The sequence below is a fragment of the Schistocerca cancellata genome, chromosome 7 (assembly GCF_023864275.1).
Source record: "Schistocerca cancellata isolate TAMUIC-IGC-003103 chromosome 7, iqSchCanc2.1, whole genome shotgun sequence".
Lineage (NCBI taxonomy): Eukaryota > Metazoa > Arthropoda > Insecta > Orthoptera > Acrididae > Schistocerca > Schistocerca cancellata.
In genome coordinates this window covers 232,126,852-232,153,762 of record NC_064632.1, presented here as the reverse complement: position 1 = coordinate 232,153,762, position 26,911 = coordinate 232,126,852, and the positions used below count along the sequence as shown (strand labels likewise).

Sequence of the window (26,911 nt, the reverse complement as noted above, 5' to 3'; positions counted from 1 at the left end):
CGAGTTGAATAATAATTTTATTTTATCAAAAGAAAAAGTCATAACATATTCTACAATATTACATAGGGAAAAAACTGCACAATATATCCATCACAGAACAGCTATCGTACAGTGATGAAATCGCACCTTATTCAGTGCAGTGATGAAATCGCACATTATTCAGTGCAATGGTGTCCACCCAAGCTGTGTTTGGGTCCCGCATAAAAAGGATTAGACACTTTCAATAGCAGAGGCATGGGAATGTATTTGCATCCCTTGTTTTCATATATTTCCAGCACACATCTGCACTTCAAGTTTTTCCTTAGCATCCATCTCCAGCCTCAAATAAATAAAGGTTTTGTACATTCATGCATTTCCAGTCATCATATTTCTCACTGTCGTGTCGAAATTTCTGCAGAAAAAAAAAGAATATTTAAAACATGTTTTTTAGTAATTACAATGAGTGTTAAAATATAATGCATATTGAAATAGGACTGATAAAAAAGACAGGAAGGAGGTACGGAATATGAATGTGCAAGTATATAGAAAGTGATTATACTGAAATACCTTCAAACTCAATTGCTTTCCATTATGTTAAGATTTAAAAGAAAGTCCAAAAATCTGATCTGGTTTCACACTAACTTCCATCTCTTTTATTCATATACTAATTTCTTCGTCTCAGCATACCTATTATGTCCATTGTTATTGCTAATTTACTTTACATAATTTAACATCTGTCTGCCAAATATCTTATTACCCTACTGCTTCTTCCACTCCAAAATTAACTATTTTTGAAAGTTTTAGCATATGTTCCACTAACTTGTGCTCTCTTCTCATTAGTGTGCAAAGATTTATTTCCATAACTATTCCTTCTGGTATATATTTTGTAGTTCAACAGTTTACCTAATTTCTAATACAGTTCTGAAGCACCCTATTTGAAATGCTTCCAATTTTCGCACAGTGCTCATAGTTCTATACATCAGACATGCACTCTCAGAAATTTCTTCCTCAATTCCATGCTACTACTTTTTTTGTGAGGGCAGCTTTGCTGACTTGTGACCATTTCCATTAAGAAGCAGTCATCTAGATCAGCCCAACACAGCTGCAACATTCCTGCTGCACCTTGGTTCAGCTGGTACTAGACTGCTGCTATGCTTCTTTTAATTATGGTTCATAACATTTTTTGGTTTGTTAATCCTTATAACCCACTTCTTCACTAGGCAGCCCAGCACAGCATCTGTGTCTTGGACAGAGCAAAATCTAGCAGTCTCTTCTGCTTGAAGTTTTAATTCCATTCTGAGCTTTGCTTTTAGTTTAGATTCTACCACTTCAACATACAAACAACAGTGGCGATAAACTAACATACTACCTTATATTTTACTAATAAAAGTTTCTCGGGCTTCCAGCCATGTCAAGTGGTTTAAAATGCAGAAGCTTTCGGCCGAGTACTGCTTGGCCATTGTCAAGTGGTGACTGTCTTCTGTTAGTTGCTGCCATCCTTATATAGCCGTGCTGCCTTCTGTGACGTCACTGGTACCTGCTCCGGCACCATATTCGGTAATGTTTGCATTGTGCGGCCGCCATGCCCACTTCAACCTTCCGATGGCCAGGTCCCACGCCCTGCTTAGCTGCAGGCCACCATTTTTATTATGCGTGTTGTCACAAATTTTTATTTCAATCGCTTCTTTTATTAAGCAATCACTAAAACTATTAGTCCATGTGATAACAAATGTATTGTCAAATACAATACGATGACTATTTTCTAATGCATGCTCTGCTACCGCTGATTTCTCTGGGTACCATAGACGAAAACATCTCTGTTCTACACAGCGCTGTTCAATCATACGCACAGTCTATTTGCTATATAACTGTCCATACCCACACGGTATTTTATATACCCCTGGCATTCTGAGGCCTACGCCGTCTTTCACAGGCCTCAAGAGTTGTCAAGTTTTTGCTGGAGCCCTGAAGACCGAATCGATTTTATACCTCTTTAGGAGCTGGATTATCTTTCCTGTTATTGAGCCACATAATGGCAAAAACGCAAACTTCTTTGAGTCCTCCTCAGAGTCTTTCCGCTCACGTGTTTTCGGAAAGAGAGCTTGCGAAATCCTGCGGTTGTTGTACCCATTTTCCTTGAATACTTTCCATAAGTGGCTCAGTTCCTTCAGCAAGTTTTCAGAATCTGAAATGGTTTTGGCTCGATGCACTAAGGTCCTCAGAACAGAACATTTCTGCGATGGATGATGACAGCTGTTAGCTTTCAGATATAAAAGAAGCAATCGAAATAAAAACTTGTGACAACACACTCAATAAAAACGGTGGCCTGCAGCTAAGCACAGCATGGGACCTGGACACTGGAAGGTTGAAGCGGCCGTGGCGGTTGCACAACGCAAACATGATCATATATGGTGCCGGAGCGGGTACCAGTGATGCCACGGAAGGCAGTGCGGCTATATAGGCATGGCAGCAGCAACCAGAAGACAGTCATCACTTGACAATGGCCGAGAAATACTCGGCCAAAAGCTCATGGATTTTAAATCACTTGACGTGGCTGGAAGCCCAAGAAACTTTTATTAGTACCTATTGCCATGAAACTACGCACTCCTGTATTACCTTATATTTCGTTTAAGACAAATTTGTCTTTTTCATTATCTCCCCTCCCTCTCCTATCATTTCTGCACACCTATTAGATTACTGGTGTACCTTCGTATTTAATTAGAGTTTGGATTTTAAAAGTCTTATGCTACCTTACGTCAGTGAAGGCTTTCTCTAGGTCTATAAACGCCACGAACATATTCTAGTTTTTAAATTAAATCATTGCCACCATTTGACTGCAAGTTTTTATTATTTATTTCACTACTGCGATTTCGGCTGTAAAGCCATTTTCATGTGCAAGGTAAAAACTGAAACCAATGAAACAAATGGATAAAAAGTGCAAGGCATAACATGATAACATTTTATAAGCACAATTTAAGGAGCATCATTTACAAAGCCAGTGTCATACATGTCTGAGTGACATATCGTCACTGAAATATTACAAAACATATAAGGACATAAATAACAGTCGTTTCATCGTAAGATCTGAGTGCGAATTAAAAAAAAAAAAAAAAAGGGATACAGCTAATATTATATACAGTCGACAAACTTTAACGTACTGTGATAATGCTGGTCAACACAGTGCTGTAGTTAAGTACAGGCCATTGATAATGTGGAGTATTTGTGGTAATTAATTTTCTGCATTTGAAAGGGAACACAGATGTAAATGTTGAGTTGGTAGAAGTGAATGGCAACAATTCACTGTCACATGACTCACAGGTTAGGTGAGGTGGAATTTCACAGTTTCAGTGAAGTCAAACAATTCTTAATGACGAAGAACGAGTGACAGACCACCTATCTGAAGAACTGGGAATAACAAGAGAAGTGGAGGACCTGGTGCTCTAAGACAGAACTACTATAATTGAGACAGCATAGTCGAAAAAGTAAATATCAATTGTGGAACAGTTTTCAAAATCTAGTATGTCATATTCTGAAAATGAACAAAAGTTGTCGCCTACTGAGTTCCACAACTACTCCTATCCATTCAAAACGCCTGCCAAACAAGGGCAGCAATATGAATGTTGCAGCTGTGTTGGGCTAATCTAGGTGACAGCTTTAGCTGCCTTATCACTATGGTCAAATGATGGATGATCATTATAACCTCAAGACAAGGGAAGCAAATGCAAGCATGTGAATTCATAGCCAGCAAAAAAGGAGAAGATGCAACCATCATAGGAGGAGGTCATGCTGAATGCTTTTTTGGAGCACAGGAGACTACTAGTGAAATCTCCTCATTAGGCTACATAATGGAATCAAGCAAAGGCATTGTGAATGTTTTTGGTTCCAATGTCCCAGCTCGTTTTGCACTAGACAGTCTCACATGCTGTTCCTTTGGGCTAATCAATTTTGTCTCCTACCCTTTGCCCCCCCCCCCCCCCCCCAAAAAAAAAAAAAATAAAATAAAAAATAAGAATCTCCTGAAATGGCACCCAGTGATTTTTTCCTCAGATGAAGAAATCAGTGTGTGGCAGGCATTTCCTGAATGACAACGAGGTGTTTTTTGAGGTGGAATTTTTTCTGCACAGCCAAAATCCCTACTTCTACTACCAAGGTCTCCAAGCCATCTGCTGTTGGGTAAAATCGTGGTGAAGGGAGAATATGGAGAGGAGGATCAACACCAGCACAAACACAGTTTCATTTTTCTAAAGTTCTGAAGTGATAACTGGAACACTACCCCTCATAAATATCAATAATATGCCACTAAATGTGGCAGGCACATCATAAAAATTCTGGAGGTCACAAGCCAATGCGAAAAATGTAAAAAGTAATGCCAATGAATTTTTATCGCCCATAAAAGGGCAGTCAGAACATTCTGACATGTCAATTCGTGCATGTTGTTGTTCAAGTGTCTCTGAATCCTAAATCTGCTGCCATCTCTGAACATATATTCCCTCATGGGATTTTGGACCAATTCAAAACAAATTTCCACATATATTCAGTGAATGCTGAATGGAAAAACAATTTGCACTTTGATAACACCTGCTATTATGTAGGTTTAATTTTCAATAGGCTTCCAGCAAAAATAGAGAAAATAGATTTTTTTCCATTTCAAAGGAGAGAGTAGAGGGTGTTTGGCACAAATTATTAAATTGTTTGGCAGATGTATTATAGGCACCTCCCCTCAAGGGAATGACAGTTACAGCACTCAATTAATGAAGCACACCTAACAGATTTCTGAAGATGAGACAATATTGTTTTGAAATCGATTGTACATACATGAGACAAACACCAAAGTAAAGTCAACAATGCAGATTTAAAGAAACTGCTTTTCATTTGGGGGGGGGGGGGGGGGGAAGCAAATAATACTTTACAGAAATTGTGACAGTTACCCACAGTCTGTGGTCACATCATGCACTACCGTATCCTTTCTCTAGGTATGCTAGTATAGCAAGCTATGCAGAAGAGCCTCTATGGAGGTTGGGAAGTAGAAGCGAGATATAGACAAACTGAAAATTTGAGTTGTGAAGGTCTCTTTAAGGAATTTGGGGATTCTTACAAAAGCTTCCTAGCACTCCTTAATGTTACCTGCTCCTTACAAGAAAATCAGTTTCAGTTATTTTGTGATTTACACAAGATACAATATGGAAAAATAATTTATATGTTAACTTTTCCTCGTAGTTCAGGTTTCATAGTGGGGTTCTGTATTTTGGTGTGAAGCTTTTCAAGACGTTCACATCTGAAGAAAGTTAGAAATTATAATCATTATTAATTTGAAATCAGAATTAGGAAAATACCTTACTGGAATGCAACTATATGGTTCCAGAGACCTTTGCAAGCTTCATATATCTATGATGCCTATAATCAGACTGATGCAGTGAATGAGAATTTATACCAAGGCTAGGATAAGAATCCAGGTCTCTCAACGGTGGCTTTGCAATTTTCGTTGTCTTTCAATCTGCATACATACATTATAGATGTGTGAGACTTGGAAAGGTCTCTGGAACCATATACTTCCATTTGATTAAAGCACATATACCTGGGATTCAGGCAGGATCCCCTATTTTATTCGACGCGAGGAGCTATTCCAATACAGCTGGAGAGCCTCTGCAATGCTGTTTGAGTTCAGGGGGAATACTACGTGGGCTCAGGCATGAAGGGGAATTTGGACTGAGGAAGGATGTGTGCTAAGCTAGTCCATGCAGTTGAGCAAAGTCACTGTGTCAGGGTGGTATAGTGATTAGCACATCTGCCCAGTGGGCATGATATCTTGTTTTGAATCTTGGCCTTGGTATAAGTTTTCATTCGTCACTTCAGTCTGCATATATACGTCATACCTTATTGGCTACTTCCAGAATTTACCCAATTACTTGGGTCCAAGCATTTAAGATTTATGTTACCTGCATGATAAGTACATCTATATCCATCTACACGACTACTCTGCAAATCACTCTTAAGTTCCTGGTAGAGGGTTCATCGAAGCACCTTCACAATAATTCTCCATTATCCCACTTTCGAAAAGCATGTGGAAAAAAGGAACACCTATATCTTTCTGTGCACACTATGATTTCCCTTATTTTATGATGATCGTTTCTCCCTGTGTAGATACAAGTCAGCAAATATTTTTGGATTCAGAGGAGAAAGTTGATCATTGAAATTTTGTGAGAAGAGCCTGTCGCAATGAAAAACACCTTTGTTTTAATTATGTGCATCCCAAATCCTGTATCATGTCTGTGACACACTCTTCCCTATTTCTGGATAATACAGAACCTGCTGCCCTTCTTTGAACTTTCTTGATGTACTCCATTAATCCTATCTGGTAAGGATCCCACACTGAAGAGCAGTACTCTAAAATCTATTTAGGAGATCTGTTGCATCTTCTAAGTGTTCTGCCAATAAAATGCAGTCTTTTGCTTGCCTTCCTCACAACATTTTCTGTGTGTTCTTTCCCATTTAAGTTGTTCATAAATGTAATTCCTATGTATTTAGTTGAAATTTACAACCTTCAGATTTCATTTATTCATTGTGTAACCAAAGTTTAACAGATTCCTTTTAGTACTAATGTGGATTACCTCACACTTTTCATTACATAGGGTCAATTGCCAATTTTTGCACCATACACACAATATCTAAATCATTTTGCAATTGGTTTTTATCTTCTGATGATTTTACTAGATGTTAAATGACAGAATCGTCTGCAAACAACCTAAGACGTCTGCTCAGATTCTCTCTTATATCGCTTGTATAGATAAGGAACAATGGAGGGCATACCTTGGGTAATGCCAGAAATCACTTCTGTTTTACACAATGACTTTCTGTCAGTTATTACAAACTGTGATTTCTTTGACAGGAAATAATGAATCCAGTCACATAACTGAGACATATTCCATAAGCATACAATCTGATTACAAGTCGCTTTTGAGGTATTGCATCAAAAGCCTTCTGGGAATCTAGAAATATAGAATAAATATGAATTCCTTTGTTGGTAGCACTCAACACTTTGTGTGAGTAAAGAGCTAGTTGTGTTTCACAAGAATGATGTTTTCTAAATCCATGTTGACTATAAATCAATAGACCACTTTCTTTGAGGTAATTAATAATATTCAAATACAATACATGTTATAAAATCCTGTGGCATATCAACGTTAATGGTATGGCCCTGTCATTTAGATTATTACTGTTGTTGCCTTCCTTGAATATCGGTGTGACCTGTGCAACTTTCCAGTCTTTGGGTACAGATCTTTCGTAGGGCAAGGGGTTGTATATGATCATTAAGTATGGAGCAATTGCATCAGCATACTCTGAAGGGAATCATACTGGTATACAACCTGGACCAGATGACTTGCTTTTATTAAGTGATTTAAGTTGCTTCACTACTCCATGGATATCTGCTTCTAACTTCATGTTGACAGTTGTTCTTGATTCAAATTCTGGAATATCTGCTTCCTCTTCTTTGGTGATGGAATTTCAGAAGGTTGTGTTTAGTAACCCTGCTTTAGCAGCACTGTCCTCAATGTATTTCCATTACTACTGTGCAGAGAAGGCCTTGACTGTGTCTTGCTGATGGCACAGTTCACACACGATAAGAATCTCTCTGAATTTTCTGCCAGGTTTCGGGACAAAGTTTCACTAAGGAAACTACAAGTGTCTCTCATTGAAGTCTGCACTACATTTCAAGCTTCTGTGAAAGATTGCCAATCCCGGGGGCTTTGCATTCGTTTAAACTTGGCATGCTTTTTTCATTGTTTCTGCAACAGTGTTCTGACCTTTTTTTGTACCATGAGGGATCAGCTTTGTCATTTGTTAATTTATTTAGTATAAATTTATCAATTGCTGTTGACCCTATTTCTCAGAATTCAAGCCACATCTTGTCTACACTTACAGTGTTAATTTGGAAGGAGTGGAGATTCATTCTCAGGAAGGCATCAAGCAAATTTTTGTCTGCTTTGTTGAACAGATATATTTTTCACTTATTTTTGGTGGATTTGGGAGTTACGGCACACGGTCTTGCTATGACAATCCTGTGTTCACTAATTGCTTTATCCATTTTGATGCTCATTGTTAGCTCAGGATTATTTGTTGCTAATAGGTCAAGTGTATTTGCACAACCATTCACTATTCAAAGTGGGCTCATGAAATAATTGATCGAAATAATTTTCAGAGAATGCATTTAGCACAATTTCGGATGATGTTTTATGCAGACCTCCAGGTTTAAACATGTATTTTTGCCAACACACCAAGGGTAAACTAAAGCTCCACCAACTACAATTGTAAGAGTCAGGAACATGTTTGAAACTAGAATCAACTTTCAGCAATTTTATCATGTGAGTTGGGAGGTTGGTAAAAGGATCCAATGATTATTTTATTCTGGTTGCCAGGAATGATGTCTATCCATACTAACTCACAGAAAGTATCTACTTCAATTCTGCTACAAAATAAACTACTGTGTAAGACGGCAGAGTTGTGAGGGGAGTGCAGGGAGAGGAGGAAGCAAGCATTGGCTGGCGAGGGGAGGGGACAAATTGCGCGTCATGCTTACGCGAAAGCAGACGAAAGGCTTGGAAGTAAAACTCGCTTTAAATGTTGTTCGTAAACGAAACTGAAATCATCATGTTTGAAACCTCCGACGTTCAGTTGCGTGTTGTAACAAACACGGGCCACGGTCGGCGAGCAGCATCTGCAGGGACATGTTTACGATGATGACCGTGTTTACGAGTGTGGCTGTAGTACACTGTTGTGGTTTGGTCTAGCTGTCGCAGTGTCCGCATGTAGTGCTTGCTGCTGCTGTTATTCTGCATTCATGCAGACCAACTGTAGTACACCATGTTACCAGACGTCTGTGATAGTGTAGTGTTGTAGGAACTGTGACCATGGTGTATTCGAACTCTGGAAAGGCGGAGATGATACTCATCTATGGCGAGTGTCGACGAAATGCAGCTGAAGCCTGCAGGGTTTATGCAGAACGGTACCCGGACAGAGAGCATCCAACGTGCTGCACATTGCAAAACATCTACCGCCAACTGTATGCAACAGGTATGGTGTAGCACGCAAACGGGTCCGTAACAGGCCCGTCACAGGAGAAGCGGGTGCAGTTGGTGTGTTAGCTGCTGTTGCCATGAACCCACACATGAGTACACGGCACATTGCGAGAGCCGGTGGACTGAGTCAAAGTAGTGTCATGCGCATACTGCATCGTAACCGCTTTCACCCGTTTCATGTGTCACTACATCAGCAATTACATGGTGATTACTTTAATCATCGAGTGCAATTCTGTCAATGGGCATTAACAGAGAATGCGTTGCAGTTCTACCTGTTTACCGATGAAGCGGGTTTCACAAACCACAGGGCAGTGAATCTACAGAACATGCATTACTGGTCCGTGGACAATCCTCGCTGGCTCAGACAGGTAGAGCGACAGCGACCGTGGACTGTAAATGTATGGTGCAGAATCATTGGTGACCACCTCATTGGTCCTCACTTCATTGCAGGGGCCCAAACAGCTGCAACATACATCGCATTTCTACAGAATGATCTGCCAACGTTGCTCTAAAATATCCCACTGGAAACGCGTCGACGTATGTGGTATCAGCATGATGGTGCACCTGCACATTCCGAAATTAACACTAGGCTGACTCTTGACAGGATGTTCGACGGGCGTTTCATAGGACGTGGAGGACGCATAAATTGGCCAGCCCGTTCTCTTGATCTTACACCTCTGGACTTCTTTCTATGGGGTATGTTAAAGGAAAATGTGTACTGTGATGTGCCTGCAACCCCAGAGGATATGAAACAACGTATTTTGGCAGCCTGCGGCGACATTACACCAGATGTACTGCGGTGTGTACGCCAGAGATTGCAATTGTGTGCAGCAAATGATGGCCACCACATTGAACATCTATTGGCCTGACATGTCGGGACACACTCTATTCCACTCCGTAATTGAAAACGGAAACCACGTGTGTACGCGTACCTCACCCCTCATGGTAATGTACATGTGCGTCAGTGAAAAAGACCAATAAAAAGGTGTTAGCATGTGGACGTAATGTGCTGTTCCAGTCTCTTCTGTACCTAAGGTCCATCACCGTTCCCTTTGGATCCCTACGTAATTTGGTGCTCTCCGATACACATGATCGAACAGCGGAGGAGTGGTACTCAAGCGTCAACTTTTGGTTACAATATCTCCGGATGTAATTAACATTTTACAATGCAATAAACGGCACTGATTCCGTATTTGTTTATATGTTCAGATGTGCTAACAAAACTAATGGGGTTCCATTTAAAAAAACGTAGGTTTGTGTTAAAAAACATACTTCCGTGCATTTTTGTATGGTTTGTATTAACCAATTACACTAGCCCCTCTCCTCAGGTTCGGTCTGTGGAATCGATTTGTAAGTATTTGATGTGGTTTACGAAATATATCCAGCGGTAATGACAAACCATTCATCCGATTGCAATGAAACGAGATCGCCAGTGCACAATGTCTGGACGTTCAAACAACACATTCCTCTTGTTTTCCACCTTACGCCATATGAATTCCATAGACAAAAGTACTTTTCTCAGCGAGACAATACTCCACTTCCAGCCTATTTTGTCGCGCAAAACTGAAAGCAGTGTTGGCAGGCTCGGCACAATCTTCCGCACTGAATAAAATTCCGCAATCGTGTCGCGAATGACACGCTGGTTGAAATCATCGATCATTACTTCGATTTCTCGACTTCTTTTCCTAAGTTCAAAGTGAGAGAAAGAAAATGCCTTCTGCACTGCATGTATTTTTTTGAATTTGGAAATGTACTGTAATATGAATGTGTTTCGAAATCATACAGTAACCAGTGGTGTTTCAATACAAAGCAATACAGTAACAAGGAAAAATGAAATATAAAGTAATTCGGACTAAATAGGGGGCTCCTTCAAAGTGATCGCGAACAAAATATCTGAAATGGAAACTCACCTTTTCTTGCCAGGCGTTTGTGGTGATACGCCAGGATGATTCTTGGGAAACTGTTTGAATCTTCCAATGCTACACATGCTTTGTCCTGTGTATGTAGCAGCTCTCACTGACGATTTGTAAATGGGGTGAAGCAATTTTTTCTGCTCCCTTTCCCTTTCGCAGCATTCAATCACACGCAATATAATTTTGCGAGCATCGCTACGTAATACTGGTTTCCTTCTAACCATAGGTCTACCGGTAGGGGTTGTTGGCGACTCCCGAGATGGGCCAGCAACTGCCTCTTCACTCATTTTGATAATGTTTAGCACAACTGCACAATAAAAACACGCAGAACAGTACAGCGCAAAACAATGACGAAGCAGACGACAATGGCTACCTTGTACAACACAGTCAGCTAAACACAGTCAGCTACTTAATGTTGGCAGCAGTCGAAACTGCATGCCTACCGAAGCCTCCTGACGTTTACCGACTTCTACCGATTCAGGACTAGGGAGAGGTCTGCCATCTAAAAGTTTATACACTGTACTTCTAACAACAACAATGTTTTAGCCTATCCTTTTTGTTAAAACCATTAGATCCTTCGCAAAAATTTCGGCTGAATTGGCTTCAGCTTTAGCCTGCTTTCAGCACCTATAACGATTTGAGCATCAGTGCTTTCTATTAGTGCTTGGAGCTCTGGTACTTTCATGACACAGCCATGACAATTTATAACCGTTATAGCAATGGTTACTAGATCTGTGTTTTTCCCCGTGTTCAGTTTGCACCCTTTGAGACTGAACCCTTTTTGCGTTTCCCTGAGGTCCTCTAATCTAAAAAACCATCCAGTCTACACCACACAGCCTCTGTTACCCGTGCAGCCACCTCCTGCATGGGATGAGCTCCTGACCTATTTAATATAATCTGAAATCCCACCACCATATGGTAAAAGTTGAGAAATCTACAGCCTACATGGTCACAGAACCATGTGGGCCTCTGATTCAGGCCCTCCCTTAGGCTGTGTACCAGAGGTCTGCAAGCGATCCTGTTGACTATGCTGCAAATGGTGAGCTCTGCTTTCATCTCGCAAGCAAGACAGGCAGCCTTTACCAATTCTAATAGCTGCTCAAAACCAGAGACTGCATTGGTACCAACATGAGCCACCTCCTGCAACTGGCTGTACCCTGTGCTCTTCATGTCATACAGAAGGACCCATTTCGCATCTGGAGTAACTCCACATGATATGTACATGGAGTGCACATTGGTTTTCTTCTCCTCCTTGGCAGCCATATCCTGCCAGCTACAAGTAATCCCACCCTTTGTGGCTGCCCAAATCCTGCAGGTTGATAGGTTTCCCTTGAAACAGGACAAATGACTGCAATTGGCTGAGGGACATTGTCAGCCACAGATAACACCTGGGAATCTGTTTATCAAACTAACCCTGGGGAGGCCTTACACTGACCCCCCCTCTCCCCCCACCCCCCTCCGGGAAGTCTTTTGCAGCCTGCCACGCCTGGAGGCAACCTCCCACTCGACTACAGGTGAGAGGTTACCTTCAATGCGAGCAGTAACTGGGCTGGCCACCTGTGTGGATCAATCGGTGGACTCGTGGGTCATGCTGGACATCCATTGGATCCCCACGGATAGCCCACAATAGTGATGTGCATCCATTGCAGCCTCAAGCTTTGTAGCTGAAGCCAACATGGCCTGGAGATGAGAGTGAAGTGTCATCAACTCAACTTGCATCTGCACATAACAATCACAGCCCTATCCGCACTAAATAAGGTGGAAAACTACAAAACACAAACAAACGACTATCAACATGCACTACGAAACTCTACTTCAAAGACTAATGAAAATGCAAGAACTGTGTCTAATAAAATGGATTAGCATGCATAGATACAAAAACTAAACTACCAACACACACAGGTGAGATTAAATAATTCGCTCCAGGTTAGGAACTTGTAAAATGTCAAAAAATTGGTTACTTTACAAACAAAATATATTAAATTAACTCACAGAAATTCGAAAACTAAACTACCAAAACACACAAATGAATCTACAAAATTCGCATCTGGTTAGGAACTTGTAAAATGCCACAAAATCAGTTACTTCCCTGTTGCTGCTCTGTCTTGGCCGGTGGCTGCTGCCTTGTTCATTGTAAACATGGCTATATTCTTACAGTACATAACTACTGATCTAACATTGGAAACTCCAAGTAGGAATATCAACAATGTAGAAAAAGATGGGTTGCTACTTACTGTGAAGAAGACACATTAATTTGCAGACAGGCACAATTAAAAGACACTTAAATAAAGGTTTTGGCCACAGCCTTCATCAGCAAAAGAGAAAAACACACCATTCATACCCACAAGCAAGCACACCTCGTGCACACATGACTGCCAACTCTAGCATCTCGAGCTGGAATGCAACTATCACCAGATGCATTCTGGTCCGAGATACTGTAGTTGGTGGTCATGTATGCATGAGGTGTGCTTGCTTGTGTGTGTGAACAGTGTGTGTTTCTTCTTTGTTGATGAAGGCTGTGGCCAAAAGCTTGCTTTAAGTGTCTGTTAATAGTGCCAGTCTGCAACTTAATGTGTCTTCTTTATGGCAAGTAGCAATCTGCTTTTCCTGCATTGTTGATAACCACTGATCTGTCGTAAATCTCAGTGTGGTCATGTAGATACTAAGCTGGCAACAGGAGATAAATAGTAATTACTTAATATAGCTGTGAGAGCAGCAGCTACTTAACCAAACTTAGCTTGTGCAGGCACAAATTTAACAACAGTTAATAATTAATGTGGTTTCTAACAGCTGCTCATTTTCTAAGGTGTACATTCACTTGTTTCATATCCCTGAAGGTGCTTCTTTCTAATGGGATCTATGGAAGCATATAAATAAACGAAATAATTAACAGGGCTGTGTGTTGGGCATGTAGATTGCAGCTGGTAAGAGCACCGCTTGAGAAAGGGAAGAGATTACGATCAAATATGGCTGGCTGTGTGATGATTTTACCTGCTTTTGTCTTGAACATGAGTTCGTTGTTTTAATCACTGTTCCACCTTTCTTGACCACAGTTAAATTTAATTATAGAGCACATTTCACTTCAGAATGAAACATTCATTTTAAAGTTATTACTGACTGATGATACTGTATGAAACTGAATACTGTACAAAGTATTTCATTTCTTAATATACATAGGTGATTGTCTATATGAACACAAACAGCGTACCAAGTAACTCAACAGGGAAATGCAGCTTATCAATACATAACATGACATTTACTACACTGTATGATGCAGGTGCAACCTGGATGGGCCAGTTCATGATGTAGCCCTTGAATAATTTGCATGTTACTGACTTATCCATCATCATTCACTTTACCATGTGTAGAACATACCTATACCGCAGCTGTTTGGAAAACACACCTGCATAGTGCCAACTTCTGTTGGTTGGGTAGGTCATGACAGCAATTGTATCATTATAAAAACAAAGCCACATAGCTTTCACAACGATATTACAATTCCATGCATATCCTATATCTGAATGTGCTGTGTAAACCTAAATACATTGAGTACAAAATGATGAATACTTACTTTGATGTAATAACATCCCCTGGTATGTAAAATGGATTACACACCACATCAGTATATAGGCTGTGTAGTTTCCGAAACATCTGAAAAATGCCACATTTGGAATCTCTCTTTTAACTGCAGAATATATGAGTTTTTCAGTATAGATCAGGCTTAAATGACTTACCGTTCTGACTTCATTGTCTCGCAGAAGAGTGTTTGAGGATTCAACAACAATTATAAATTTGATTTTTGTGTTTGTTACATATCCAAATCTTTTAAATCATTAAGGCAAATATCAATATTTCACAAGTATTTTTAAAGGAACAATAAACTGCATAACTTTATGATCTCAGGATAGGAAAACTTCACTTGAGAAAAGTACAAAGTTATGTAATAGAAATGCTGGTCATTATTTAACTTTAGGAGCTGAAACATTTGGTAGCTACAGAAGTATATTATGGTATCCCAGATTTTCATACTATTGGGTTCTTCCTTGGAGAGGAGGGAGGAATATGTTGGGGAAGATTAATGAGAGGGTCACATCACTCAGACTCTAAGATGAAAGGGACTCACCTGTTGTGAGGATGAGGGGAGACAAGGATAAAAGGGGAAGCTCGTACTATGTCTGAAATCTCTTGCTTCATTTTCGTCTCTGATCATCCTCACAACTGTAGGGACCCTTTCATCCAATGGTTTGAGTGGCTTGACCTTCCTTTTTAACCTTACTCAATGTATTCCTCCCTCCTCCCCAAGGAAAGGAGTAATAGCTTAGGAGGCTAATATTTCAGGATAGGTTAGGGGATTTGGAAGAGATACATAACACCAAACATGACAGAGTATGGTTACTAGAAGTGACTGGATGCAAGGGGGAGGAGGGGGGGTTGGAGATTATAGATATTAGATACAACAATAATCTTAAACATAAGATATGTTTTAAAAATAAAGAAATGACGTTCCATGAAAATATATTATACTTGTCTCTTTCGTATGATGAGGGAGAATTACAAAAACTGACTAACGTTAGCAAATCACATGACGATGAAGGAGGAACTTAGGAAGGAGTTAGGAGAACAGCTATTGAAGGACTCCACAGTGGAAAACTGTGGGTGCAATAACAAAAGCAAGACGATAAACAAGAGTAGTATTTGGAATAACATGTTCATCCTCAATTTATTTTTTGAGAAGGGGAGAAATGGGAAACTGTCTTGGCAAGGGCCAAATAGAACTAAAAATGAAACCGACTGTTTATCACAGATTGACTGCCTTAAACCACTTTCAAAAATGCAGGTGATCATAGGCTCCAAAGATGTAGAGTAAAAATATGTAAGTCAGAAAGAAACAGATTCATCAGATAAGAACTTAGAAATGTACATGATGACAATTTATTTAAGAATGTATCACATTACTTAAGTAACAGGGTTTTTGCATCAGGAAATGAGAACACTGACATAAACCAGGGCTTAGTAATTAATAAAGGTACTTACCCAAACAGCAAACGATTTGGATAGCATGAAGAAGGCAAAGGAAAATGAAATCTCAACTGGAACAATTTAGCTGTTAAACAGAAACTGCAGAATGTACTCAATTACACAAAAACATTCAGGTACAACAAAATGTTGGCGAGAGAGAGAGACTGAAAACTACAAGGGTATGAAAAAGATAAATCAAGACTTCTTTTGAATAGATACAATATTTAATGAGTTAAGGCATATGGCAACACAAAGTGAAAAAAAGAGAGAAAAATTACACAAGCATTCAAAAATTCTTTACTCATAAATGTTTCTACAATTCAAGAGCAAATCACAAACACTGGTCGTAAATAATGAAAGAAACATAATAGAAATAATGCCATTTGAGGTGCATGAAGTCATTTAAGGTATGAAAAAAGGAAAGTTTTCAGCTGCTGGAAAAGTTGTACTAAAGGAACTCCAAATTATTTACAAAACGTTTGTAACTGAAGACAAGTCTACAAAACTGGAACAATAAAACAATTATCTCATTTAATTATTCTCCTTCACAAGAGAGGGCACACACACACACACACACACACACACACACACACACACACACACACACACACACACACACCAGCTTTCTTGCTGCACTGTACAAAATGTTCACTATAGTTATCATTAAACACATAGAAAGAACACAGGATTTTGATAAAGCAAAGGAACAAGTGGACATTAGAAGCTAATAAATAACAATTGACCATTTGCACATGTATCTCCTCTCACCCCTCTACCTATCCCACTATTTTAGTCGCCTCGAGATCAGATTACAACAAGGACTTCAAATTACACAGTGAAAACTCTATTTGCCACCTGACTCAATCACAAAGTTTTAAATATATAGTTTTTGCTAAACAGTGTTGGTTGGTTGATTTGGGGGAGGGCAACAAACGGTGAGGTTATCAGTCCCAGCTAAATAATGTACTACACTTTACTAGTGTTCTGCGCATCACAAACTAATGGCTAAAGATTGACCACATCTTCTCATTTTCTATACTAGGCTAAATACTAGTAAATTATTTCTACAGAAATACACTCCTGGAAATGGAAAAAAGAACACATTGACACCAGTGTGTCAGACCCACCATACTTGCTCCGGACACTGCGAGAGGGCTGTACAAGCAATGATCACACGCACGGCACAGTGGACACACCAGGAACCGCGGTGTTGGCCGTCGAATGGCGCTAGCTGCGCAGCATTTGTGCACCGCCGCCGTCAGTGTCAGCCAGTTTGCCGTGGCATACGGAGCTCCATCGCAGTCTTTAACACTGGTAGCATGCCGCGACAGCGTGGACGTGAACCGTATGTGCAGTTGACGGACTTTGAGCGAGGGCGTATAGTGGGCATGCGGGAGGCTGGGTGGACGTACCGCCGAATTGCTCAACACGTGGGGCGTGAGGTCTCCACAGTACATCGATGTTGTCGCCAGTGGTCGGCGGAAGGTGCACGTGCCCGTCGACCTGGGACCGGACCGCAGCGACGCACGGATGCACGCCAAGACCGTAGGATCCTACGCAGTGCCGTAGGGGACCGCACCGCCACTTCCCAGCAAATTAGGGACTCTGTTGCTCCTGGGGTATCGGCGAGGACCATTCGCAACCGTCTCCATGAAGCTGGGCTACGGTCCCGCACACCGTTAGGCCGTCTTCCGCTCATGCCCCAACATAGTGCAGCCCGCCTCTAGTGGTGTCGCGACAGGCGTGAATGGAGGGACGAATGGAGACGTGTCATCTTCAGCAATGAGAGTCGCTTCTGCCTTGGTGCCAATGATGGTCGTATGCGTGTTTGGCGCCGTGCAGGTGAGCGCCACAATGAGGACTGCATACGACCGAGGCACACAGGGCCAACACCCGGCATTATGGTGTGGGGAGCGATCTCCTACACTGGCCGTACACCACTGGTGATCGTCGAGGGGACACTGAATAGTGCACGGTACATCCAAACCGTCATCGAACCCATCGTTCTACCATTCCTAGACCGGCAAGGGAACTTGCTGTTCCAACAGGACAATGCACGACCGCACGTATCCCGTGCCACCCAACGTGCTCTAGAAGGTGTAAGTCAACTACCCTGGCCAGCAAGATCTCCGGATCTGTCCCCCCATTGAGCATGTTTGGGACTGGATGAAGCGTCGTCTCACGCGGTCTGCACGTCCAGCACGAACGCTGGTCCAACTGAGGCGCCAGGTGGAAATGGCATGGCAAGCCGTTCCACAGGACTACATCCAGCATCTCCACGATCGTCTCCATGGGAGAATAGCAGCCTGCATTGCTGCGAAAGGTGGATATACACTGTACTAGTGCCGACATTGTGCATGCTCTGTTGCCTGTGTCTGTGCCTGTGGTTCTGTCATTGTGATCATGTGATGTATCTGACCCCAGGAATGTGTCAATAAAGTTTCCCCTTCCTGGGACAATGAATTCACGGTGTTCTTATTTCAATTTCCAGGAGTGTAGTTACAAGTGGGAGTACTGCAATTTTTATTAAACAAGGGTTGACATAATATTTTAAGTTTCAGCATCTCAGTGTTCCTTTGGTTTAAATCATTTTGTGAACAGATGAACGTGAGCCACAAGTCACTGAAGTCTGCGGTGCTGATATAATTTCATTTAAGAGCTTTACCATTCACTGGATTTCTGAGAGAGATAAGAATCATGGTCGTGGAACAAGTCACTTGTACATTAATAAATCAAAATGTGGCAGACTACTGTTACAGGTTGCTTTTGCAATTACTTTTTGAGATTATTGTCAGATAATAGTAAAATCATAGAAAAACAATGTGTAACAGGTTAATGCATAAAAAGAATATTATCACTGATACTTAGCATGACTTAAGGAAAAATTAATTGGCAACTATTAAGTGTATGAAACCCTATAGGTGCAGTGGACAAAAAGTAAAATGCCACTGACATTTTTTTTAGCTCTTGACTTTCTGAATCACAACAAATTGCTGAAGAAGTTCCCAGTATATGGCATTAGAGGCACTGGATCAAAATTGTTCACATGATACTTGACTAACAGGTAACAGAGAATACAAATAAAATATGAACTACAGAAAAGTACAAAGACATGTTTCCTAGTCACAGAAATTCTAACAAAAGGAGGTGCCCAAGGACCCATTCTTGGGTCAATCCTCTTCTCCTGTACAAAGATTTCTCAGAACTGAAAACTGAATCAAAAACATTACTTTTTTTGCAGATGAAAAGAATTCTCATCATAAGAAAAAAACCCAAGTCGACTACAAGCAAGTGCAAATAAAATAGAAACCCAACTAAATGGATGGTTTGAGGGGAATAAGTGATTGAAAAATGTCAAAGATGTAACATTCCTGAACTTCTGTATTACAGCTGATGCTTGCAACACCAGTGTGACAAACTCCAACAAAATCACATAGAAAAAGAATTCTAAGCATTTAGCTCCAAAATGACTTCAAATGGGATACATATATAAACAAAATAAATGGCACACTAAATAAAACACTGTAGTCTATGTTAACTTCTGTTACAAGAAGTTTTCACACTGTCGGACTTGCCTACTCTGCCCAGTTTCACAGCATGTAAGGAATTATATTCCGTAAAGAATTAATTCAGGGGTAGTATGTCATCTAATTCTGTCATTTTCTTAACTCAGAAAAGGTATCTACTGGGTCTGGTAGGGTAATAGGAAAAATGATTTTGTAATGTTTCGACTTTGAATTACTACCTTGCTTCATTTGAGCCAGTTACTTTTGCAATTTTAAGGGTTAACAGGCCTGAAATACAAATTATGCTGTTGGATTCATTAAACTGTTGGTTCTAAATGACATCACAATAAGTTTATATTTACCAATTAGGTCAGGGGCAGATAGAAAGTACAATCTCGAAGCATGGACTGGCTGATAAAAATTACAAAATAAGCAATTTTTGAATGGAATTTATCAAACAATAGTAAAACTGAGACAGTGGGTAACATACCCCTTGTCAGTACACATAAACACAACACGAAAATATGCGGCTACATCTCATGGATATCAATGGAATTTTCATAAATGAATTAAATTTGTTCTCTACACTTTTCCTGAGATGGTTGCGGCAAAATACCTAAAAAATCATCCTATCAACATCAAATATGTAGTCTTGCTATACTTGGAATAGCTTATTAATCTCACACCAGAGATGCATAGGTATTGTTTATAGGAGTTTCTTTTTCCAGAAAGAACCGAGCAGTACATTTCCTGCAGCTTTAATTGAAGATTGTGTTGGCACAGATCAATCAAAATGATCTTGGTCATGTTCACCAGAAACTTCATCTTCAAGTTCATAATTAAGTACTGGCAGCTGCTCCTCACCTTCAAGGTCATAATTTGGTTTTCTTTTCCTCTCCTTGTTGATATTATCCCTCTTTTTCTCTTTTCTCCCCTTGGCTTTCATCAGCTGACATAAAATTGTGTTATTTGTTAACACTTCTCTATACTGAAGCTGTCACAAATAAGGATCAATTTTTCTTAGAGTGGGGGTGAAGTTGATTTCATGCAATTATGAATAACTTTGCAGAAGAAATCTAAAAGACTATTAGTGAAAAAGGCCTCATCTTTGAAAGGCTGTTTTTAACGTGAGGAATGCAATTTTGTCCTTAAATCCAAGACATGTTCTTGCTCTATGGGCGGAACGATTACATCGGCTAGGCCAACATTACAAACAAGTGAAGGAGCTGGAAGGTGTTTGGCCAACAGTCATGTGCCCAATGAATTGGTGCATGAAGTGCTGGAAGATGTAGGACTCAGTGTGTCATGAACAGAATGTCTGTATTGTTGCAAGTCAGCGGGGTCAAATAAATCTACTGAAAAATGTGTGGAGTCAACTGGAAAAATTCCAACGGTAAGGAATTTCCACTTAATGTTGTGCCGTTTTGTGACAAATTTTCATTGTTGGGAGTTGCTTGTAATCTTTGTCTCCGAACAGTGCCACCCCTGTGTGCTGAAGCTGAGGAGGAAGCTTGGAGCAGCCTGTTGAGGAGTCTTGTGTGACTTTCCAAACTAGAAGGTTGGCTGGAGTAATAGTTAATGGACTGCTACTAGTAGCTTTTGAGTGATATTTCTGAGTGGAATTTAATTATATGGGAAGATGGTGGCTCAGTGGCATTATTTTTTGCAATGGTACCTACAGAACATTGTTTGTTTTAATCTGCCCTGGAATGTGGCTGTGGATGATTGAAATTAAGCTTCTCAACATAAAACATGGTGCATCGTAGCTGAATTTCCAAGAGCAAATATTTTGTGCATGGCTGCACTCCACTGAAGCACATATGGAATGCTAGTGGTATGTTCTCATTGTTCTTAATTGTAGAGTGTTTTTATGATGTGTTCCCTCTTCTCAGTTCTTTGATTTGAATTGATTTGTCAGGAAGACCTGTATCCTGTTTCCAGACTTGGGTGGGGGGAGGTTGTTTGTGCAATGGGCTTACAATGGAGATAGCATGTGTCACTCCGGACTGGTTACAGTAACTACAAATGCAGCTAGTGATGTACTGGGGTCAGTTGTATGATGGAACTTGTCACTGTGGGGGTTGCAAGTGAATGGTACATTGCTCATTTGTAAGGTGTTGCATTCTGGACAACAGCTAAACCTGGTGGTCTGTGTGTTAAACTTACTTAAAATTTTGGATCACGGAGGTCTGCAGGAAGTGTCGAAAGACCTCTTACAAGCAGTTATTTTAAATATTTATTTTCAGCAAGAATTATGTTGTTGTTAATTAACTGAATGCAAAGTATGGTTGTCTCAGGGATTTCAAAGATTAGTAATACCAATCGTATTAGTTATTTTATGAAGAGTATTTTAAGCTTGTTCATTGGCATGACTTATGTTTTACCACCAAGCTGGGAGTGACTTATTAAGATACAGTATATATTAAGTGCCTGAGAGCTGGGTAGGGATTATGACTGTAAGCTTATCTTTTGGTCAAATTCTATGGTCCATTTTCAAGATGAGTAGAGACTCCATTGTATATGATGTTTAAGTGGCTGCTAATATGTATTTGGCTGCTTGTAGGCTGCAGAGCAATGTTGGAGTTCAAGAAATGAAGGCACTCATTCTTTTTGGTCTAAACTGCTGAATTAACCTTTGTATTTTGTATACGAGTACTTGTGCCATGAAGTATGGAATTGGAAGAAAACCTAACAACTGGTGCAATAGGACAGACTCTGCCATGCACTTCGTGGTGGTTTTCTGAGTATGAATGTAGATTTTTATTTGTATTACATGTCTGTATGTGAGGGATAAAAAGTTTAGTGAACTACTGATAAAACTGAGGCTCCTTCATCCAATCACTTGTTCAAGCAGCATAAAATATCCCTGGGTAGGCATTACCTGGTCCATGGAAATGCACTATACTTACTTATGATCAGTGATAGCAACGAAGGACTGTCTGCAGCAATGTAAGCTACAATACTCGTTGAATCCCTACCTGATCCTGCAGATGCCCTATTCAGTAGATTTTCCTTTCCCCAAAGAGCTCTTACCCTAGTTAGGTCACTGTCAAACCCAGAACCATCACAACTGTAGCCACAGCATGATTTTTCATCATCTTTTAGCCCACACATTTCATACATATTCTTCAGTTCATTGTAGAAGGGGTAAACTACAAATGGATCTCTAAGTGTTTGGGGCTTCTGAAGGTGCTCAAGTTTCTTCAAAGAAATATGGAGGTTGCGTTTCGTAAAGTCTTGATACTGATCCTCACAGGACAGTCACCTTTAAATGGAGTTCCATAAATTCTGTTTAACGTATTGTTGCACAAATGATTTAAGTTGTTCTTTGTCACATGGATATCCTATTTCTGCATGAGCATTAATCAGCTGAACAGTGTAGCTTCAAAATGTGGAGGAAGAGCTTGATGATGCCCGAGGTCTAATTTATCCAATGGTATCTTATAACACGAAGGAAAAAAAAATTAGAATAGAATTATGAAACTTCCTGGCAGATTAAAACTGTGTGCCGGACCGAGACTGGAACTCAGGACCTTTGCCTTTCGCGGGCAAGTGCTCTACCATATCAGTGCACACTCCGCTGCAGGGTGAAAATCTCATTCTCGCTACAATAGAATTATGATAATCCTGTATAAGGGTTTAGTTTCAATTTCTTCTTTTCATTCTCAACTGCAGACTCTAGTATGTGCCTGACTTTGGAAAACCATAAGCCCCTTCTGTGTCCGTAAATGTTTATCTTTATTTATAACAACAGCCCTTGACTTCAGTTACAGTGTAACTACAATTTAGTCACCTTTTAAGGTAGGTTCTTGGCATTTTCCAAAATCTCACATGGAATAAGAATGTCATACTGTTTTGCATCCTCCACTCAGTAACTCTACATAATTACCCTGCTTTGGAACATTTTAGGGGAAAATACAAACATGCACTGGGCCTTATTTAGTATGAAATTAACCATTTTTATTGTTATAACCTTGTTTGGGACTGATAAAAGCTTAATACACAATAATATGTGCTTAAATTATCAATAAATCAAGGGAAAAACAATATTTTCTTTTTCCTAGAATATGGACCTAACAAACTGCTAAACACACAGACATAAAAAGCTCTACAATTTACAAAATTCAGCATGAAGGGGGAGGGAAAATTACATAAAAATAATAAAAAAAGATGGCCAAATACAATGCTAACAATTAAACCAAATTTTTCCTTAAAAATTTGGCGTAACTGAAATATCTCTCTCTGTGTGTGTGTGTGTGTGTGTGTGTGTGTGTGTGTGTGGGGGGGGGGGGGGGGGGAGGTATGTAGGCAAGATTTTTCTTGGATGAATAAATATGGTGAACTATGATTTTGAAAACATACTTACAAGGAATGGTTTGCTATGATTTAATGTTCTCTACCTAAGTGGGACACTTATTTGTGCTACATATTTAGCCAATAGCACTACTTGTGCCTACTTTTGTATGCCAACAGTCTGCAGGCCTATTACTACATTTTACTTTCATGTGTTGCTTCAGGCTGAATATGGTGAAGTTTTAGTTACATTGTTAGATTTAACAACAGCCACAGGACACGAAAATTTTAATTAAATATGCATCACAAACATATAAAAGTTTGTTCCATAGCACATCACCCCAGATCTAAATATTGGGCCTTATTAGTTCATACTGAACAAACCAAAATTTGAAATTGGTGGTCTTCAAACTGGCACCTCCCCAGGAAGCAGATAGTTGAATGCCCATCTGATATGGGGGGTACTGAGAAAGTAAAATACTCTGGGTGGACCAAAACTAGCACTGCTGCTTTGTGGTGGGCAGAGGGATCTACAAGGGCTAAGGAAGGGAAGCACCTACAGAAAAACACTCAGTTCATGAGGTTGGGTGTCCTACGCAGAGCTAATAACCAACGACAGGGGAACTATGCAATTACGAATGTCACATATGCCATGACTGAAACATGGCTCACATTCGAAAGCGGCATGTAATATCCGAATGGGAGCTTCGTGTCCTTTCGAAGTCAAGAAGAAGAGTAACTCCAAACTATCAATATTGAAGGCTATTTGGACATCAGGCGATAACTAACTGTAATATGTCTAATTATACCTAATATTCAAAAAGCGTACAGGATACATTTTATGTTCTTCTGTTGAGTATAGCAAACCAAGATATAATTCTCTAACATCTGCCGTAGTTTTACCAACTGATGTTAATTTTTCTTCAACCACATCTAGAGAAGTATGAACCTTGTAGTGAAACTGGAGTTCGAGTTCTGGGTTCAAGCATGATATATATTTTGGCGAATTCTGAAAAGAAAAAATACGAGTTGTAGGCACTAAGAAGTTACTGTGAACACATGTGGTAAGGCATTATAAAAGATTCCTCACATCTTTGCCTATTATAGCAACACAAACAGCCATGGTGACGATAAAATATTATTTCACATTCCTACGTCAGATACTGAATGGAAACAATAACAACTTTTTTATCGTGTGGCACTGTGACAGCTCTGTTCATAGATGTTGTACTTGCCGCAAGTGTACATGAGAAGCAGTGATCTCTGATGAGAAGTGAAAACTGTAAACATTGAGCACTTACTGCGAACCTCGCATATGCCAGATTTCCATAGGCAATGAAAACTTGCACATCATCGCCTTCGGAAGTCTAGAACTGATACCGAAAGCGCGATCACGAAACGGGCAGTTTGCAAGATGCAGCCATCTAAAATGATTCGTACTAGTTAAACAGATTCTGGGTCAAGAGCTTACAGAATGGTTAAGGGGAAAAAACAGTCCTAAAAGTATTTGGTACGAAAGTGAATTTCCCACAGAAATATTAAACGAGTGACAAACGCCCCAATAAAAGAGTTACATTACTACATAAACATCGATTCATACTTGACATGATGGAGATGGTTGAAATGGAACCTCAAAACTCTCCATAATAGATATCAAATGGGGTATTCACACAGACCGTCAACGGATTGGAACTTGATAGAATAGGACGTCTGGGACAAAGTTTCCCTCACAGAAAGTTTTAAGATTGACGTTGGTGGGTGACTGGCGTTGTTGTCTGCTAATATCAGTAGTTTAGATATTTTCGACGTGTCGAATTATAGTAGAGGTTCTTGTGCTTCTGCGTCTTCTTATTCTTTATTTTTGTTCTTTTGCTTTGTTTTCGTAACGCATTGCAAATGATCATGACGACTTGGACTTTTTTCCAATTGAGTGTTCTTCTACAAGAGAGGCTAGATATCTGAAATCGACAGATGATTAACGTTTCAAGTAAGTGGCTAGCGAAAAGGTCTACAATTTGTACAGATTTTCTTTGGCTCTCTTGATCGACGATGTCATCGTTCTTAATACTAGGCCTGGCACTCCGTTGTTCATCGCGAATATTTTTTCAGCCATTTTGAAATCCATGTCGCCAGTTTCGATCTTGTTTGTCACTCATTACTTAAGGTCCATAGACTAGGCATTAGTCACGATGGGTTTCAGCAGCTGAAGATCCTTTGCCCTTACAAAATATAATCACACTGCGTACTTCACAATTGGCGGGATGTATTATTGTCTCGGCCATTATGATCTGCTCTCACCGACTGGCAAACAACTACTGAATCAAACCAACATTGTAGTAGTTTACTAAGGCGTCGGTAGAAATGCTGCATGTGTGAAACTTCATTCAGGCTTATTATCGCCGGACGTTAGTTTTGGGATAGGTTTCGTATATTCCGACTTTTTATATCATTGATATATAACTTCACTTTCACCACTTCTTACAGGGTTAAGCGAAGTGTTGTTGTGTTAACGCTCTATCTAAAGTGAACACCATTTGCCAATCAGATTGTCTGCCATTCTGTTTCATTTCATTGATGTCTACTGTGAATCGGTCTTCTATCATATTTCATGGATCGCATGAGGAGAGATCTCTGGTATGTATTGGTGTGTGGAAAGAACTCAAAAATGTATGTTTAATTTAAGTTCAGTACAGTGAAATGAATTTACATTACGGTATTACAATGCTAATTCTAATGATAAAATAACCTAAAACTTTACGTTTAAGAGGCATCTACAGCTAAACAAAATTCTTATCCAGATCAGTGTGTCATAATATTCTTGGAGTACTAAGTTCCTTTTTATTTATTGCAACTCTTCTCGACATCTCTCATTTTGAGACGTATCAGTCTTCACTTAAAGTAATGTACTGCTCTGTTGCAAAACTTTTTATCAAGAATTTCTTAAGTGCTTCTGAAAAGATGGGTTTCTCACGTTCAGTACATGCTGCCATGGAATACCTCTCATTAGTCATTGCAAATAAATTCACTAATATGAATACGCCCCTTACTACACCATACAATTTTTAAAATCATAAAATTCTATTGATTATGATAAAAACAAAGTTAATTAAAATTATGCTTCTGAGTT

The 26,911-nt window shown here is 39.8% G+C and overlaps 1 protein-coding gene across 1 annotated transcript; it reads right to left on the bottom strand.

Moving 5' to 3' along the window:
- LOC126092428 (trafficking protein particle complex subunit 2-like protein) lies at nt 1–25,050 on the bottom strand. Its single transcript, XM_049908023.1, has 5 exons — nt 24,875–25,050; nt 24,621–24,793; nt 14,701–14,788; nt 14,538–14,617; nt 1–391 (listed from the first exon to the last, which is right to left on the bottom strand). Exons 1-5 carry the CDS (start codon nt 24,905–24,907, stop codon nt 346–348), a joined length of 420 nt encoding a protein of 139 aa, XP_049763980.1. The 5' UTR covers nt 24,908–25,050; the 3' UTR covers nt 1–345.
- Between the last annotated feature and the right edge of the window lie 1,861 nt (nt 25,051–26,911).

What these genes read in the sequence shown, in the direction of transcription:
- LOC126092428 (XM_049908023.1), bottom strand. Translation starts at nt 24,907, where the DNA reads ATGGCTGTTTGTGTTGCTATAATAGGCAAAGAT. An exon ending in TCAACAGAAGAACATAAAAT is followed by an intron (nt 14,789 to 24,620) that starts GTATCCTGTACG and finishes ATGATTTAAAAG; the next exon opens with ATTTGGATATGTAACAAACA. An exon ending in GAGACAATGAAGTCAGAACG is followed by an intron (nt 14,618 to 14,700) that starts GTAAGTCATTTA and finishes GGCATTTTTCAG; the next exon opens with ATGTTTCGGAAACTACACAG.